This window comes from Sparus aurata, chromosome 20, assembly GCF_900880675.1.
Source record: "Sparus aurata chromosome 20, fSpaAur1.1, whole genome shotgun sequence".
Classification (NCBI taxonomy): Eukaryota; Metazoa; Chordata; class Actinopteri; order Spariformes; family Sparidae; genus Sparus; species Sparus aurata.
Genome location: NC_044206.1, coordinates 21,506,144 through 21,525,777, shown reverse-complemented (window position 1 = coordinate 21,525,777; position 19,634 = coordinate 21,506,144). Strand labels below are relative to the sequence as shown.

Sequence of the window (19,634 nt, the reverse complement as noted above, 5' to 3'; positions counted from 1 at the left end):
GTTTGTGATCGTTTTGTGACCGTACCTTGTTTGTTTTTTGTGTCTCAGTGCAGGTTTTCTGTCTGTTTATGGAGATTTTTTAATGTGTTCTTAGACATTTACTGTCTGTTCGTAATGTCTCTTTGTCAATTAGTGGTTGTTCATGTGTTTGTGGTCATCCTATGACTGTTTGTAATCATTTCCTGTCTCTAAATGTAAATGTTCCATTCCTCTGTCATCTATTTTGCGTCTGTGCTTGTTTTTTTTCTCTTTGTGGTTGTTTTTCTGTCTCTTAATGGTTGTTTTCCATTTCTCTGTCGTAATTTTTGTCTATTCGTAATAACTCTTTTGTTCTGTCAGTGGTTGCTGTGTCTGTTTGGGGTAATTTTCGTAATTTTGTGATTCTTTTTTGGTATGTTTTTGATGATTCTTTGTCTCTCTGCTGCCTTTTTCCATCTCTTTATGGATTTCTTGTGTCACTGACGTCATTTTGTGCGTCTTTATGGACATTTTCTGTCCCTCAGCGGGTGTTTTCTGTCTCTGTGTAGTAATTTTCACCTCTTGTCTGTCATTATGTGTCCCCGCTGTCATTTTTGCATTTCATTGTGGTCATTTGCCCCGTTTTATGTCGTCTTGTTGACTTTTCTATAAGAAATGTACACCGTCCCTCCACACTGTTCAGGGTTGCGTCCATGATAATAATAATCAAACTGTCACGCCCCCGGCCTCCCTCCTGGTATTAAACATGGATACCAGGAACGTGCACACACTCACGCTACAACAGTATTCTGTTACTGCTGCCGTCGCCAAGTCTCTTCCACAGAACACGGACACATCTTTCTCTGAATCTCGTCCTAAGACCACTGTCTGCGGCTCAGATATCCATTGTGATCGGATTTCCCCCACACAACCAACAGTAATCTGTGCTGTAAGTGGATTTATGTAACCTACTGGTGTCTACGCCCAGATTAAATGTGGGCATGTTTAATCCCCGCGCCACCCGCCCCGAAACACGTAATCTTTCCCATTCACTTTATTTTGGTGCGGCGGCTCAAACCTTTAACTCTTTCTAAGTCTCCAGCGGACGGACGACATGACACCGCATCTGAAAGTCAACAACGCCGACTCTCTCCTCTCTGACTCATGAATGTAAAGCACTCTACGTCTGTTTGACGCTTCTATAAATATATAGAGCGAAAAATATTCATGGGACTGAAAACGTCCTCCAGCCCGAACACGAAATTGATTATGTGTCATTTTCCTTCCAAGGGACTCGTCTGATGATTACAAAATGAGTCACAGGAGCTTTTTTCTGACCTTTTTTTTTTTTTTTTTATCGTTATTGATTTTTTTTAAAATGTAAATGTTGCATCAGTCAAGACTCCCTGGAAACATCTCCTCTCCTTCCACTCAACACCCACTAGTTGGAGCATCGATGTAGATAAAAACTATGAAAAAACACAGTTAATAAGACAAACAGACACCAAAACACATTAAAAAGAGTTTCCAAAATAAAAATACAAATGATTTAAGATAGGCTTTCCTTAAAAAAAAGGCAGATGTGACGATTACAGAACTCGTCAGGTGAGATCTTTACTAATTTTGAACACGGCAAATCTTTATTCATGATGTGAGACTCATTACTACTCCACTTTATAGACCACAGATTAGAAGATCTGTGACGTGTTCCACACAGGGTTCGTACACATTTTTCAAGGTCAAATTCAAGCACTTTTCAAGCACTTTTAAGGGTCATTTTTACGATTTTCCAGCACCTTACTGCTGGGGTAAAATACGTATCTAAAGGAATATATATACTTGTGATTTTTTTCTTCACTTTTTATCACAATTATGTACATTGTATTATGCTGTAAACATCTAAAATTATATTCTATAATAGCAAAAACTTCAGAAATGAATTATCCAGTCTGATCCCAATTTTGTAAAAGACACAGAGTTATATTGTCAAGCACTTTCAAGCACTTAAACTAAAATCCAAGCACTTTTCAGACCTTGAAAACACAACATTGAAATTCAAGCACTTTCAAGGATTTCAAGCACCCGTACGAACCCTGTCCACAAGTCGTGGGACAATTGAGGGATTTGGTGTCAGATCTGAGTGCCAGTGAACGAGCTCCGTGTTTTCTCAGTGTGCGGTGTATTGAGCTCTCAGGGCCACCGTACTCCCACTGCGAACCTGAGCTCCGATCGTAAAGTTCGACAGGATGAGGAGCAAACGAGCTGATTGTAATCCGTCCGGTTCTGGCCTGAAGCTGATATCTGTCACGTGAAACCTGTCAGTGGTCTGATGTCGTGCTCATACAACCAGAGACAACTCGCTGGCAGTCAGATCCAGGATGCAGCTGGGAACAGAAGAGCTGCGTCTGAAGTGTTGTCTCCTCTGAAGGCTGCTGCTGTCATAACCTCCTCCAGGCTGCATCACGCCTCCTCCCTGATCGCTCTCCAAGAATCCTGCCTTTTGTGTGTCTTGACATCAACACAATGTGCAAATGCACTAATGGAGATAATGATGCACACTTTGAGACGGTTTCTCCTTCAAGGTTTTTATGACAAACTTGGAGGAGTTCTGTGCTTTGTTTGTTGATGAGCTTGTTTAATGTTGGAAAAAAAAAAAGCTTTTAGGTGTTATAAACCTGCAAGATTAAACGATTTCATCTAAATTCAAGTTAGCCGGGCGCTAAACTGGAAGTCTGTAGTACGCACGCTCTATAGGCCGCACAACACTGAAGATCTGGGTACATTTGTATTCGTAAATTGATCGTTTTTGGCTTCATTGTTAGATTTAATTGTTGGATCCATGACTTCCCCCCATTCAGCCCGTCACTGACTTAAAAGAGGGATACAAATGATTTAATTGTGCTGCTTTTCTGGACTCTTCAAATGTTATTGAACCAAATGGATCAAATTCTGGTAGCGAGACATTTCCCTGAGGGGAGGGGGGGCGCACCATTTTACAGCTGCTTCCTTTAAAATGTAAGCTTATGAGAAAATGTCCCATCGGGTCCCTGTGCGTCACGTGATGTCATTTCATGGTTTCACAACTATTTAAAAATGTCTTCAAAGCCCGGCGCTCCTCCTGAGGGCCTGGGTAGCACCGAGACCGAGGCTAAACTCAAACCACGACTAACACCGCGGGTAATTATTCTTTGAGCGTCTCAGCCTCCCTGAAATCACTCGTCTCACTGTCATAATTTGAGACATTCAGTCCGATAACACTTACAAAGTTGCGCGATTAAATCATTTTATCTCTGGTGAAGTTGGCCGCGTGCCAAACCAAATGTTAGCCAGGCATTTCCTCGTGTGGACGCTCTGTGGGCTCCGCGACGCAGAGCATCTGGGTCATTTCATAGCGAGCAAGTTGAGCTGGTTTGACCACCGAGCAGTGGACGGGGCTCTGCCTGCCTCGGAGGCTGGATCCAGACTTAATTACTCCCTTTCGAGGGTCAATTAAAGTCTCAAGAACTTAATTTGGACCGCACAGCGCTGAATCATAAACCACTCTCTGTACCAAATGCAGAGCAGACCTTCAGCACGGGATGAAGAAAAGATCAGACTCGTATTAACTATTCATGAACGAACATGTGCTCTTATACGTCATGTATGAGACCACATTAACTTATTTTCTGCCTCTGTTCTGGCTCGACCCGACCCCCCTCCGGGCCGTAGTTTACCCACATGTGATGCAGACCCTGCTGTCCTTGGGAGTGGAAACACGGTTCATCTAAAGGTTCCTGGTCTGTGGGGAAAGTTCACGCGGCGTATGTAGAAAGGACAAAATCAAATACGACATTACGCTATTTTTGTTTTCAAGCAAACTGCTGGGAACGTTTTGGGCAACAGATTTGGGTTCTGATCCGGCCCGGAGTCCTTTGCTGCGCGTCTTCTACGCCATTTCCCGCCACCCTCTAAGCCGTCCTGTCAAATAAAGGCTGAAAAAAGAGCCGAAAAAATAATCTTTAAGGGGAAAGAAAAAGCGTTGTAAAGCTCACCCGCAGCTAATACGAAGCACCAGCAGTCATATCACGTGTGTGTTTTTGTCCTGGGAGTTTTATGCGTTGCTGGTGTTTTGTCTCAGTAAAAAAAAACCAAAAAAAAAAAACCTAAATGCTTCTAGCAGGACATTTCCCTCAGCTGCAGTAAAACACATTTTTCTACCAAACAAGGGCCGTTCATTTTCTCCGCCGTCTTTCGCAGCAGAAGGATCGTTTCAGGGGCGGATTGTCGGGAGGAACGATTAGAACGACGAGCGATTACAGATTGAATGATGACACTATCGGCGCGCACGTGAGCGTGTGTGCAGTAATATAGACCTGACACAAAAAAAAACGTGAATCAGGCAGCGAACAGACACGGACTCGAGCCGGACCGGCTGACACATCAGCACATAAATCAAGCCAGCAGGAGGTTTTTAAGATGGAGAGCTGGGGAGCCGCAGAGGAGGAGGGTGGACGGCGAGGGGATAATATAAGACCACCAGTCGCCTCGGGTCCCACAGTGTGTGTGTGTGTGTGTGTGTGGGCCCGGAGTCAGAACCCAAACCTGACTCACCTTCCTCCAACAACAAAAGACACTTATCGTATATTTCAGAAAATAACCGCGAGCAAGTCCCAAAAGCAAAAGAGGATTTTTTTCTTCTTCTTTTCTCCTCAAACAAACTTTCCGATAAGCCTTTGAGCCACGCGGTGTCTCCTCCCAGTGGGAGCTCAGAATGCGTGGTTCAATATAGGCTGAACTTTAAAGAGGAGCCGCCTCAACCGCCGCCGCCGCCCCCTCAATTTCCCTGATGTCAGCCACGTGGCCGCGGTCACCTGGTGATTTATTTCACGGCAACAAAAGAAAGGAAAAGAGAAGAAGAAATCAAAGCCACATTTTAAAAAGGTCAGGCACTCTATATCCATCTTCTGCTGGGATCGATCACCCATCAGACGCTCGGAGTCTCGGGGAAAACACTAAATGAAGGGTCTCAGTCCGCAGCGGCGTTTTCCTCGAGCTCGCAAATCTATAACGATCGGATGTGATGCAGCTGGAGACCGAAGTGACGGAGCAACAAGCGTGTTGGACAGAATTCCTCCAACTGTGAAGGGATATTTTATATTTATCTCATTGTTAACGAACCCCACAGAAATCAGCTAGAATCGACCGTACTGACGCGAATCCTGCGCGCGTCCGAAGCCGGATAAAACTACGGAAGGATCAATCATCCACGCTGGGGCGACTTTCCTTTGCTTTGAGTCAGTCTCACATTTTTCAGGATTTAAACAGTCTGGCGTTGAGCTCCTGGACGTCTGTGTGTCCCCGGGTGGAAAAACAATTAACCCAGTCTGAGTTTAGCAGTTTAGATGAGAATTCAGGTTTTTTTTGCGCATCACATTACGGAGATAAATCTTGAGGGAAAAGGCTCGAACATTTTGTACAAAATGCCTATTGATTTTTATCACTGAGCGCCGGCTGGGAAAATCAATACTAGTCTGATGTCTGCGCGTTGAAGGAGTTTGAGTCGGGGAGGTTTCACGTCGCTGTTTGTGTGCGGATACTCCTCCTCGTCCTCCGAATCGAGCGCCTCAGTCCCTGAATCACCGTCGTCCTCATCGCAGCTGCGCGCAATCACTGCGTCCGCTCCTGCCGAACGCACTCGCCGTCGTTCAGCTTCCCCGCAGATCGTGAACAGATGAGCGAACCCGGCAATTAGACACCGGAGACGTGTTTGTCAAGTGTCAAATGTCAGTTGTCGTCCCAGCGCGCGGTCTCACGCGAACAAGCAGACGGTCCGCAGATTAAAAACACATTCACGCCATATGTTTGCGCTGTGTTACTGCCAAAAGAGAAACAGAAACGTAAAAAATGTTGTTTTTACTGCCACATTGAGCGACACCGGGGCGAACATGCGAATCTTCCAGAGTAATTACACGACGTGCGCTGCAGTTCACGACATCTGCGGGTTAAAAGTTTTACATCCGCTTCCGTTCAAGCAGCGCTCGATCATTGTTTGGCTGCCAGACAGACTAAAGTAAAAGACATTTAAAACCTATCGTGGCATCCAATGTGAGTTAAACTGGCGAGTAAAGGAGTCCATCGCCTGTTTTATAGAGCACCTGCATATAAACACTGAAAAAAGGTGTTACATAACTAACACGACCTCTGACGAAGCTTCTGTGTTGACAAGACCGATTCGGTCAAACAAACGGACCCTCCCAGCCGAACAAACATCGACGAACACGAATTTAAATTCGGTCTCAGGCCCTGTCAACATGTTCCAGATGTCGCATATGTTTAGAAACTCTGAATAATGAGGCCAGACACACACTCAGTTTTTGTAGCATCATGCAAAAGAGACAAAAGAACCAGCTGCTGACTCGTATCTCTGCCTCGCTCACAGTGTTCTCTGAAGATTAGGAGTTTACAATCTGCTTCCTGTTTACGCACACGCCCGCTCAGCGTACGTGAACGAGCGCGAAATGTGTGTTTTCAGCTGCGTTGTGCGAGGTATTATTTCTGAAACGCTCGCCTGGATTAAGATCTCTTCATTTCGAGCCTGTTTGCAAAAAACACTTGTGGATACTCAGGCTGTCGTAAGTGCTTACTAGAGCTCCAGATGTGTATCAGTCCACAGCTGAAAATAGTCCCCAGCAAATTCAATATTTATACTCAGTATCTACATCATTTGTATTGACTAATGGGCTTCATAATTACTTAATTGAGGGGCTGAGAGCCACGGACAGACTCGCACGTTGTTTGCCTTTCAAAAATACAGAGTAAAGCATTTATTATCTTTGTGGAAACTCAGCAGCTCAGTATTCACTTTCAGCAGACGGCCCGGCTCAACACAAACACGCCGCGTCACCTACTTCCATTATTGCATTTTAAATTTCACATACAATACCGTACGTACATGTCACAGCCTGATTTAGGTCAGACTGTTCCGTCCGAGCGCTTTTGTCCCATCCTAATTTAAATCAGCAGGCCCCGGTCGCCGTCACCAACGCAACATCCAGGTGGAGGCTGAGAGCAGCAACAACAACACGGGCTGCATGAAAATCTGGAGCACAGCAGGACGTGAACGCTGCTGCTGCTTTAACCAAACCTGACCGGCTGTTTTTTTTTTTTTCTTTTCTTCTCTCTCTCTCTCTTCTTCTGTGCTTTCTCACATCGCTCGGGGGGGTTGGTGGTGGTGGTGGGCAGCGCTGTTTGGAGAAATCACTGTTACGGTTTCCTTTTGAGGAATTTGCCGAATGAAAAGAGGGAAACGCTGCCGGTTTGATCTGCAGATTTCAAGCTCCCGCCTCCCAAAAAAACAGCCAAGGCCCCCCCCCCCCTTTGGCCGAGACGACGTTTAAGCCGCTTTAAACGCGAAAAACATCCATTGTGCTTCACTCAAGCGACGCTCTCGAGGCATTTCACAGCACATTCGGCGTATTTTTAGCATTCGTCTAACTGTAGCGACCCGTCACGGCCGCGGGCCTCCGAACCAGCCCTCGATCCATATTTACTATAAATAATCCCGGAGTCACCTGCTGCTCTCCGCTGCCAACCTCGCCTTTTGTTGTAGGTTTTTTTTTTTTTTTGATTAATGTATGTTTCATGCTTAGGGGGCTCTGTGTGAAAACGCCTCGTTAATCAGGACATGCACTCATACGAAGGTCTTACCTCCTCGTGAAGTATGGCCTTACACATGGAGTAGTTCCCCTTCAGCGCCCACGTCCCGTTTGCAAGACATTTCCTGTAAACATTATCTGAGGAGGAGAAGAGACAAGACAGAGGAGCAGCTGTTAGACGGCGCTTCTCTTCATTTTTTACAGATCTGCTCATTTGTTCGGCCTTGTACCGCCGCGGACGTACAAGACGCGGATTCCTGCCCGATCCGTAGTGGCACCGTGACCTTTTTTTCTTTCTTTTGAGACTAATCGGGAGAGATATCATTAGAGGAAGTCTCGCAAGCTGTGATTTTTCACACGTTTTCCGCTGTCAGGACAGTCTACCACCCCTCTCCCCGCTTAAGCTTTGTCGCCACTCTGCACATTTCGGAGCTCACAGTTAACGCCGAGGCCCTCCGTTACTCGCAATCCGTGGCATAAAACTCATCGAGCTGCGATTAAAGTGCATATTTATTTATAACATTTCAAGCTGTGGTCCCTCTGTTGAATCAAAAGAAGGCCTCGGGAGAGCGAAGCAGCATGAGGGTGTCAGATTTTCTATTAAAAAAACAATATTGTTCCTGCTGGATCATCTCAGACTAGAAAGTAAAGGGAGGGGGGGGTGGCGTGAAGGTTCTGACAGGTGACGAGCAAAGTGATATTTTTCCCGGTCGGGCCCGGCTCGTATCATCGCACACATTTTCTCGCCCCGCGTCTCGAAAATAATCCGGAACAAATTTCACATTTGTCATTTCGCATTTATTATTGCCCGAGATGAAAGAAAATGAAATAGTCAAACGGGACACGGCGGAGTTGAAATACAGCAAATGAGGCCATTTAAAAGTTGAAAGGAGAGATGTCAGACATTTTTGGTTTTTTCCCGGAGCGGCCGTCTGCAGGGGGGAACAGGTGAGGCCGCTGGATCGTGAATAACACGCTCAAGACTAAAGCTCGAGGTTCAGTTAATTTAATGACGAGCACGGGGAGAAAATTAAGGTGCTTGAACTAATGCAGCGCTCGACATTCAGGTCGGGTCGGAGGATTACCCCGTCTCCGGGGGAAGGTGTTTTTTTCTGTCGGTCGTGGGACGATCGCGACAATCAGCAGCGAGAGCACGTTGGAATGTGTCAGCCATTTAATTTCACAGGAAACGTCTCTCGATGAAGTTCAACGGACAGCTCTGACCCCGAACTCCAGGCGGGGTCGGCTCGGGTCGCTCGGCACCCTCCTCCAGTCACAGCTGAGCCGCTTTTCAGAGAGGAGCTCGTCACTGACACGGTTACGGCTGCATTGTTTCGTTTGTTTGTTTGTTTTTAAATGCGAGAGGAAACAGTTTGAAGGCTGTCGACATCCAGACATAATGAGACGCAACATCAGTCACAGGGTTTCACAGGCGCTTGTTTGTTTCAGAAGATTTGTGGTTGTTGTTATTTTTGTGCGCTCAGGTTCTGTTGGAAAAGCATCCGAGTGGAAATATTGAATGTCTCGTCTGCAGGTGATCTGCTGCCTGATGTCCACCTCTCTTTTTGGTGCTCATTAACTTTGTACAGCTGCAGCCACATCACAACAAAATCAACTAGTTTATCACGGGTCTGGGAAATAAACACAATATGGATCGTTATCGTTATTTTGGATATCGGGATTTGTGATAATTGTTGTCTTCAGCTGGTTTTAAAGGCTCATAACAGTAAAGTTGTGTCATTTTCTGAAACTTGCCAGAATGTTTTACTTGTTTAAAGACTCTTTTTTAATCACATAGTCATTATATTCACATTATTGATGATTACTGATCATAAATCTCATAATATTTTGTGAAAGTGCCGATAATCATCACTCCAGTATTGCTGCAATATTGATATCAAAGTCTGAAATGTTGCGATATTTGATTTTGTCGCCCCGGTTCCAAAATATCGCGGTTTATATCGTGTATCGCGATATGACCGAAAATATTGTGATGTTATTTTAAGGTTGTATCGCCCAGTCATAGTGTAACATTATAATTTGGTACTATAACATCAAATGTTTCATGTTATAACAATATATTATTGATCTTGTCATAACGTGAAACATTTAATTGTCGCATATAAACATAAACATGTAAACGTTTCATGTTATAACAGTCTAAATAATATATATTTGACCAAGAAAAGTTTGTTCATATAATGTGATAAGTTTACTTTTGTAATTACATGAAAATATCTGGTTATAACCTCTAAACGGACACAAATTAGCACCGTCTCATCAGAATTTGCCCCATCTGATAACTTTTTGCACCTTTTTTATGTGTTTGTTATATTTGGACAGAATTATAATGAAAATAAATGATTCCCCTTTTTGCAGCAGGCCCCCTGAAGCCCCCTCTCGGACCCTTGGGGGTACCACGACCCACTTTGAGAACCACAGCAGTCGTTAAGACAAATATAGGGAGGAACACCTCTCCTCTCCATAGTCGTTTATCGTTTATAACCACCAGTCTGAGTCCATAAGTCCATTTGGAATTGTTCTGATTTCAGGTTTTAAAACCGTCCACGTTGCAGACGAGCTCTGTTTTTGGATGTTAAACCCCGAAATGGAAAAACAAATCCTTGTATTAACTGAATCCTCATCAGCACGAAAGTGACCTGAGATGAGGGCCGATCACCCTAAATGCACGTTTTAGTAATGAGAAATGTTTTTTGGGGGGGGGGGGGGTAAGAGATGAAATGGTTTGGATTGGGTCGCCTGAGGGCAATAATGTGCAATGAGCTGGGTAAAAATAGCATGTTGACAGTGTAAGGGGGCTGTCATCCCCGATCAAGATTACCTAGCTCGTGATATTCCCTTAACCCCCCGACGGAATATCCTAGAGAGCTTTAAAACCCGTCTGCGGAGGATTATGTCAAAGTCAAAAGTTAAGACTAACAAAGTTTCTGGAACAAACTACAGACACGATTCACAGTTTTGTTAAATTCATTAGATTCATGATGGGATTTAGGAATAAATGTTTCCAAATATTTTGTCTTTTTGAGGATTTTAAGCTCAATTTTCTTCAGTCGGACTTGTGACAATCTTTATTTCAGTGCACTGGAAAGCAGACAAAACACATCACCTCCTCGTTTTTATTCAAATCATATTCACACGATGCTGCGCGGTCGGACAGCTTCCCCTCCGGGCTCATCGTCACAAAAATAACTTGCATGGATCGCAGTCACAACGCTGAAGTCACTTTATTTAGGAAGCACGCATTTAAAAAACAAAAAACAAAACAAAGAGCAGTGGACGTTTTTCTTTCAGCTCCACCAGCCAAATGTGTGGAAGCAAAAAACAAAAACAGGCCCAAACAATGAGATGTCACAGTCGACATGGAGAGCCAGAAGCTTAAAGGTATAAACGGTGGAGCCTTCAAATTAAGCAGCGTGACCTTGAGATAGATTCGTTCTGGCACGGGAACACAGAGCGATTTATGGCCGTTAAACCTCTCCATAAAAAACAGACCGAATGTGTCCTGACGTCTGATAACAAAGAGCGGACGTGTCTCTGAAGATATTTCTTTTTACGTAGTAAGCAAAATTAAGTCGCTCGTCAATAACCCTCTTTGTGTTCCTTTTACAGTGAAATTATCTTTTGGCGTCGTTTGAATGGGGAAAAAGGTGAAAGAAGTTTTACAGCTGAGTCAAATTAAGGTGGATTTAATGCCCAGGCACCGTTTTATGACCTGTTAGTTACAGTAGCAGTCGTACTTTTGTGAGGATTACTATTGTTTCCATTCGCTTCAGTGCTCCGGCCTGCAGACCCCGTTTTCAGATCAGGATGAAATGTGTGGCAAATCGGGAGAAGTTGGAGGAATATTTGCTTTTTCTCTGACAGTCAGATAAAAGGATGCGTGTCAGTCAGTTTTCTTTGCATCCAAAGTTATAAAAATGACACGTCTGTCTGCATCCTGTCAGCTCTACGTAACGTCACCTGTGTCTCCAAACGTAACGGTCACTACACTCTTTCATCATCAAGTTAGCTGCTCGTCACTGGTTTTGATAATTACTTAGCGGGCTACTAAAATAAAAACGCTGTCAGGTTTATAATCAGTGCGGTTGGAGCTTTACTGCTCGCCACGTCAGTCACTTTGATTTTTGGCAGCTCCTCCGAGCACGGAGGGGTTGTAGCGCCGTCACGTTAGCTCAGCTCTGAAAATGAGGCTAACGCTGCTGCTACATTGAGCAGCAAGCTAACGGTTACCTAAGACACAGAGGTGATTGTTTAAGTGATCTGAAATGACACCACAAAAACAAATGGTAAGTATGATTAATGATATGTATGAAACTGAAAAGTGAAGTAACTACGGTAACTTAGCTTAGTGCGTAATGTTAATTGTATTTACCCTTCGTTTTTGGAAGCTACGTAGCGTTTTAGCATGACTCATTCTGATAAGATGGGATCAGACACACTCAATTCGTTAGCTTAGCTTAGCATAAAGACTGGAATCAGGGGGAAACAGCTAGCCAACCATACGTGAACAGAAATATTAAAATGGTAATTTGTGGTTTTCGACATACTGTAACTAACAACAGTTTACATGCACAGTAACACTGAGGATATTATCTCTTGTAAAACTAATAAAATCACATTAAACCTTTAAATGATTATTTTTAGGAAGGAATGAAGAACACAGGAGCTGGATATGAAAGAAAAATGTGAAATGTGATATCTGAGTGAGGTAAAAAAAAAAAAAAAAAGAAAAAAAAAACTCTCACAGCTCGACAGGAGAGGAATCTTCTCATCTTACTCTCGGCACAAAGCGAACACGAGGACTTCCCCGAACGCCGGAACAATTCCTTCAACCAGTGAATGGGTGAACAGGTCGAAACACAATAGTACATTCTTCAGAGACGTGCACTCACCTGCAGCTCTAACAGGTCAGGTACAGGACTGTGTGGCGACATATAAACACAAAATACTGCTAAACCTTATAAAAACACACAGTATAAACTCTACTAGCTCACGACAAAGAATAAATGTCACTGGATTTGTCTCCGTCTCGTGTTTTCTGATTTTGTTTGCTGCCAGAGTGCATTAGGGTGTTTTACAGCTGAATTAAATTAGAGTGGATTTAATACCCAGACGACACTCTGGCAGCATCACTGTTGTTTGGATTACTAGTTGTTTGCAGCAGTCGTCTGTTTCCTTTTGGGCTGGAATACACGAGAGGCAAATGTTTGAGGTTGAGGCTGACGCTCTCCAACGACACACAATCCAACACCTCTGCAGCGCACTAATTAACATGTTTTAACTGGTTGGTCTAATCCCAGTATAAACTGAAAGGAAGAACAACAACAGTGTGTGTGTGTTTTCTTTTAGGGGAAATTATGTTTAATGGCAAACATCTGTTCAGTGTTTAGAAGCCAAATACGGACGCATTTTAAACAAAGTGCACGTTGCAGAATTCAAGGTCAGTTTAATTATCATTATACAACCTGGACTGTACAAAGATAGGTGCAGTATTCTGTTTAAAATACATAAACGTGTGAATTCAGGAAACCGCTCGCAGTTTGGTGCTACGGCAGCCATTATTATTTTTTGCTTATTTTTTGCTCTGAGACTGCGAGGCTAGCTGTTTCCCCCTGCTTCCAGTCTTTACGCTAAGCTAGGCTAATCACCTCCTGACTCAGAATCTGTGGTGGCATTCAGCCTCAGTGTTGTGGTGCAATATGTGAGAATTGGTCACCTGTCAACCTTTCTACAACAAATCCCCATAGTGAAATCTAACTGCTGCTAGCTGAACCTGCTGTTAGCTAGTTAGCTCAGCTAGCCGTGGAGCTTGTGGTCCGGACCGGGAGCTCAGAGAACAGGAGAGTGTCGGTGTTTACAAATCTCTGCAACACAACGCATAGACGTGATAAATAAAGGTTTTTTTCACTGTCTGTTGATGATTTTAGTAAATCTTTGAATGTTCGAAACTAAGATTCCTACATATCGCCTCTTTGACGTGCAGACATGAGACTGATATCGATTCTCTCCTCTCATTCTGAGAAAGAAAGTGAAAAACTATCCCAAATGTGCAGCACCTCCTTTAATGTACTGAGTTAAATACCGTAAATGAACAGAACATGTCCAGCTCAGCACTCGCGTGGTCGCGTTGGGACGGAGGCCAGCTCCTGAGGTTCTCCTGGAAACATCCGTCTCTCTCTCACTTCATTAAAAAGTTCCAGGGTGCACTTTGAGGAGCACGTGTTCGGACTGAACGCCTCCTTTTTTATGCTGTTACTGTACACTTCACTCACACTGCGGCGGCACTTCTCCTGCAGCGCTGCAGCGCCGCAGAGAATGGGCCGCTGAAAGCGTCGTAAAACGGCAGTTGTACGCGGTCACGAGCTGAAGGTCCCTAAAATAACTGCTGATGTCATTTAGGAACTGCTGCCAAAGTGGTGATTTTTCCAGGAGATCTATTAACGGAGATCAGGTTTGTCCGTGGAGCATCTTGGTCGGCTCATGGAGGATTTCATTGTTTGAAGGGAAGCACGCTACATAGTACACACGAGTTTTAATCTTTGCTTAGCGACTGGGCCATTGTTGTTTCTGAATGGGTGTTAAAAACAGCGGCCGGGCCGTGCCAGGTGCTAAATCCTCCCTGTGGAAACAGGAGCTGGAGATACATGCGGATGGAACACGGGCGCGTTTCCAAAACCCCGGAGGCTAAACGATCCTCTTTTCATTTTTATTTCCAAGCAGAACAAACACGCGGCTCGGTAATACAGATCATTTACAGCGCGTCCTCTCCGCAGAGGAAAAAATGCAGAACAGAGCGGAAATGTTGCAGTTTTTTTTTTTTTTCTCACCGGTGAATATGCTGACCCAAATTTAGTCACACTTGCTCAGCACTCCAACACATCGGATCAATGGCTGCAGCTAAGACGGATCTTCCTCCTCTGTGCATTCTGAGCAGCTAATTAAAAACACGGCAGCAGCAGCGGAGGAGAAAATAACATATTATCTGCGCTAAATTAATGGTTTTTTTAATGCAAGTTCCGTCGAGCAGGACCGACGGTGGGAACCTGAGCTGTGACGCGACGCCTCTTTATGCGGTTCAGTCGTTGTTGATAGAAGCTCGGAGCCTCTGAAAAGTTCTGTGCTGAGATTATGGATCCGTCCAAGTTTTCTTTGATTCTATTTTTGACTAATACTTCCTTCATTACACATCCTACAGAGCACACTTTAGAGGGTTCATTAATAAAGCATTTGTTTTAGAGAAAATTAGAGAAAATTGCGTCTTTTGATATTTTTTTACAGAAAGATTATTAGTGTTGCAGGAAGATATCGACAGAATTAAGAACAACCATGTGTCCTGTATCACTTATACACTGAAATCATCTTGTACATGCAGGTTTTTAAAACAGGAGTAAACCCACAAGTTATCAGCAGTCGGCTCCTTACGGCGGACTAGTTTTCCTCCCCGTTTTTTTTCATGAACGTGCCGGAAAAACGGGCAGGTAGGACGTAGAAAGCAGCAGATCGTAAACCTCATCAGAGTGCTTCTAGAAGAAGGTGAACAAAAAAAGTCTAATTAATAATGTTCTGATTCAGACACGTTTTTTTCCGGAGCTGGTAGCCGAAGTTGCTCGGGAGTGAGACATCTCGCTTCTTCCTTTTGATGCTGCAAGTCGTTTTCGGCAGGAAACAAAAAATTTAATCGTCTATTTTGTGAGCGAACATTTCACATTTTTGCAAGTTCGGTGTGCTGATTAACATTTTCTTATTATTCTAACAGAAAACATAATTGAGTCGGCAGTAGGTTTTAGCTTTTTTCCCCGGTTGCCGCTGCAAATGAGTAGAATATTAATGAGATTTCAAGGAGACAGAACTGATTTGGTCAGAAGAAGAAAATACCAAACGACCACCAGCGACAGTGAAGTACTCTCATCGTTCGCTGGAAGAATCCGTCGTGTTGCAGCTGTAGAGAAAAAGCTGAACCTGTGTATACAGTCGTACTCATCTGGATCGCATTTTCTCGTATTCGAGATTCATCCACGTAACATTCCGTCACGTTCGCCGGCCTCATTCCTCGCTCCCCTACCCCTGACTGTCTCCCGGGAGTTAGTGGTAAAACCACTTGACGAGAGGGAGACGTTTTCTTTAAAGGAGTTCAGCGAGAACTTCAGAATATGTTTTGTATGAAAAATATTTCGCACAACGGCATCAACAAGGTCGGTCGAGCCTGCGGGGCGAGGATCAGCCAACTGTTTGGCTTGTTCTGGCCCAGAACGCATGCTTATGTCATGGGAAACCGTGTCCTGGCTACCAGATCTGGACCACCTGTGGACCATAATTCATCGCTGTTGCTGTTTGCGGTCCGACTGTGGCACCTCAGTGGATCATAGGACACTGATTTTTGCCATGTGGAGTAAGAAAACACAACATTCCCCTTCTGGCAGCTTCGATTCGTTGCGGTGAAGGAAACTGTCACAAACTAGGATATTTTATTGATAATTCTCACATTTCACTTGAACAAAGTGTTTTCACAGTGTAGTATTAGTCCTTTTACTACAGTAGAGGGTCTGAATGCTTCCTCCACCACTGTCAAAAGTGGAATTAATCCTTATGTAACTCTCGTCTCTCTCCTTCACAAACAAATCTCTCCACTAACGACTCATATATCCCAAACTAAAGACCGTCTCTGAGTCGAACCAGACTGCAGCGCCATCACTGACACTTTCCACCTCTCCCAAACACTTCCACGCCGAAATAATGACAAGTATTGAGACGAGCAGCCGTACCTGTGCTCTGAAAAAACATGCGTGCCGGCTGCTCATGGAAAGCTTCGCTGCCAGCTCATTTTCATTAAAAAAAAAAAGAAAAGTCTTGTTAAATTCATCCAGCTACTGGAAGACGGAGCGCCTCGTGAGCAGTCGTAGGCGGTTTGGACTGAGGGGAATAGATGCCAGTGTTCACGCTGGGTGTGTATTCTGGCTCACTTCTGTTTGGTTCTGCAGACACCTCGAGGGTTTGACTGTTTTTGGACGGCGCTCTGAAGAGACGGGAATAATCTACTTTCCTTCTTCTGACTGTGAGGCAGAAGCACAGGTAGCTACTTTTCACACAATCGCGTCCACATCTTTCCCCCTCAGATTTCTTTCCTGTCTTTGAAGTTTCCCCCCCCGCACATGTATTAATATTCAACGGATGCGCCGCCGAAGCTCATTCAACAAGCGGATGCATTGCGTTCCCTGTGAGTGAGCAGGAGGGGGAGTCGGGGTGAGTCGGGGTGAGGGGTTTCGCCAACCCGCTGACCGGCAGCACTTCTCTAAATAAAACCACCTCCCCTTCAGCCTCTATCCGCTGTGACTGGCTCAAGACCCGACAACTCACAGCAAGTCGGGGAAATGTGCATCCACACAAACAGAGCGCGTTCACACACACACACACACAAGAATCCACTGGCCTCCCTCTGGGGACCTTTAGGGGAAAGTCAAGCTTGGCATTGTGTTGTGAAGGGGTTTCCGGGTGGCAAGATGTGCAAAGATAGCCACGCCGGGCTGAGTCACGGGCCCAGAGGAGGGCGTGCGGCGCCGCGAGGGTCTGTCACCAATCGGCGGCTGAGCGGTCTGGACAACGGCCGCTGGACGTCTGTCATCCCCTCCGTGCATATGCTTGACAACACGCTGCAATCAGCTGAGTGAGCATCAGGCGTATCGAGGAGGCTGCGATGATTAGCACGATTAGCGTGTGGCGATCGCTCCAATTAGGGATTCTTTCTCCGTCTCGGCGAGAAGGTTAACTCAAGTGCAGCTTGGACTTTCTGCGCTGGTATTTCTTCACCCGTCTCGCATTATGAAGACAGCTCATTTATTTATCATCTTTCTTCAGCACAAATGAGATATCGCGAAGTGTAATGATTGGAAGGTAATGAGTTTTAATGATATCTGAAACCTTATTACCAGAATAGATGTTGGCATCTGGTGATTCTCCAGATATAAGTTTTGATTTAAACTTCTTTTAAAACCCACTGAGCAAAAGCAAAAATGCAAAAGACGTCAATCCAGCGTCTTTGCCGTCCAGAATTAAAGTTTGTTTGACGTCTTTTCATCGTTCATTAGTGATGTCCAAGTGAAGTGGTTCAAAATTGAAGTTTTTATGACGGCCAACGTTTGCTCCATGCAGCCAACACCACAGCGAGGATCTGAACCTCAGTAGTCTGAATGAGGCATGTACTTTACCAGGAGAGCTATTTATCTTCTCTATTTCACACCATGTTTTGTTCATCCGGCCTCCATCAAGCAGGCTCATATTCCAAGGTTGGATGACTAAAACACAGCGTGAGATAAAGCTGATAAATAGCTCTCCTGGTAACGTGCATGCAAGGAGAAGAACCACAGATCCTGCTTTAGATTTAAACATTGAAAAACCTTCATTGCCCTACTTTTTTTCCAATTGTAGCCCTTAAGTGTGAGCAGTCTGTAAACTTTAGCCCTGTTTAAGGGGGATCACCCTGCAGCTTAAGGATAACGCTGCTTGGGAGCAGGGCCAGCGATCCCTGAGCTGAAGTCAGGGTTGGTCCACTTAAAGGGATTTTCACACTGTATATTCTTGGCCCAGGATCACCCTTAGCCCCACAAGCTAACAGTTAGCCCCTTTTCACACAGAATGTTAACCCGGGTCAACATCAGCCCAGGGCTTCACGGTTCACACTGCACTTCTACTAGCCCAGGGTTTACTGTAGAAACACACAGCTGATAACAACAACACTTTACATATATTTTAGATGAATTTAGATGTAAACACTTTGAAATCACATTATTAATAAAGACAATCTGTATGTAAGCTAACATGATTGTGACTCAGTCTACAGCCCTGATTCACTTACAGGGGACTCTGGACCTGACGGGTTAATGGAGGCCAGTGATGTATTGATCTTTCCTGATAGGATTAGGTTGATAAACTGACTGAAACCACACACGTCTGTGGGTTTGTCGCCGACTAATTTGGAAAATCCAGAAGTCCAGATTCACCGAAGTGCAGTTTAACAGCGCTACTGCGAACGAGCTCAGGCATAATGGATTTGCTTCTGTTCACTATTTTTAGCTGCAACAGTTTATTTATAGCGAACATGTTGTAACTTCATCGGCCACAAACATCCAGCCGGGAGCTGCAGCGGTGGAATGTAACTTAGTACATTTACTCTATTAATGCTCCACTGTTTTCAGGCTGTCTGACAGCCTCAGCATGATGTTTTGATATAAATTAAACCAGTTAAGATGAAACAAGTAGTCAAATAATCAAATAATTTTTGCTGCTTAATTTCACCTCTCCGTCTGTGCGGCTGCATCATTTTCCTCCTTCAGTAATCTTGTGAATGTTCTGCTGTGAATAAAGTTTAATATCTCCGACGGGTCGCGACGAGGTCGGATCCGACTTAATATTTGTGAGGTTTTTTTTTTTCGTCTGCTTCATTTTGTTCTGTAACTGGAGCAGAAACAAGAATTCACATCACTCTTCCTCTTCGCTGCAGCGAGTCTCAGAATCCAATTTAAGATCTTTTTTACTCGTCTGTAAATCTTGTCGCGGATTTGTCTCTGGCTTCAGAGTCGAGCTGCAGCTGAAATATGCTGCGGATCTTTGGCTTTCTTTTCTGCACCAGCGCCTCGAACAAACAGGGACGCTGACTCGTGCACTCGTCGACCTGAACTCTGCAGTAATCTCCCTCTGGATCTGAGACCAGCAGCTACAACCACTCAGGCTTTTAGAGCCACTCACTGCCTCCACCTAAAGCCACTTAATATTGTCCTAATACTACTTACACTGCTATTACTACTGCTAATACTTCCTCTGGCTTATTGTGCTTCACTGTGATAAGCACTTAAACATTGTTTATTTAAGGACTTACAGAATGTGCAGCTTACTATCTACTTTAATTTGATATAATCTAAATATTCATATTATTTGAAATAATAAAAGCATGGCTAAAATGCTGGCTGGCTTTATTGAAATGATTATTATTTTATAATGAATAAAAACTTCATCTTTTTACATTCATTT

The 19,634-nt window shown here is 44.2% G+C and overlaps 1 protein-coding gene across 7 annotated transcripts in view; it reads right to left on the bottom strand.

Moving 5' to 3' along the window:
* Window positions 1–19,634, bottom strand: part of LOC115571578 (corticotropin-releasing factor receptor 1) — a 67,807-nt gene that overhangs the window by 26,446 nt on the left and 21,727 nt on the right. For 4 of the 7 annotated variants that reach the window (XM_030401030.1, XM_030401031.1, XM_030401032.1 and 1 more), the window contains one exon: window positions 7,645–7,730. The exons of the other annotated variants lie outside the window; for them this stretch is intronic. In XM_030401030.1, the coding sequence (XP_030256890.1) occupies window positions 7,645–7,730 (86 nt within the window). The remainder of the gene's footprint in view (window positions 1–7,644; window positions 7,731–19,634) is intronic. 7 annotated transcript variants of the gene reach the window in all.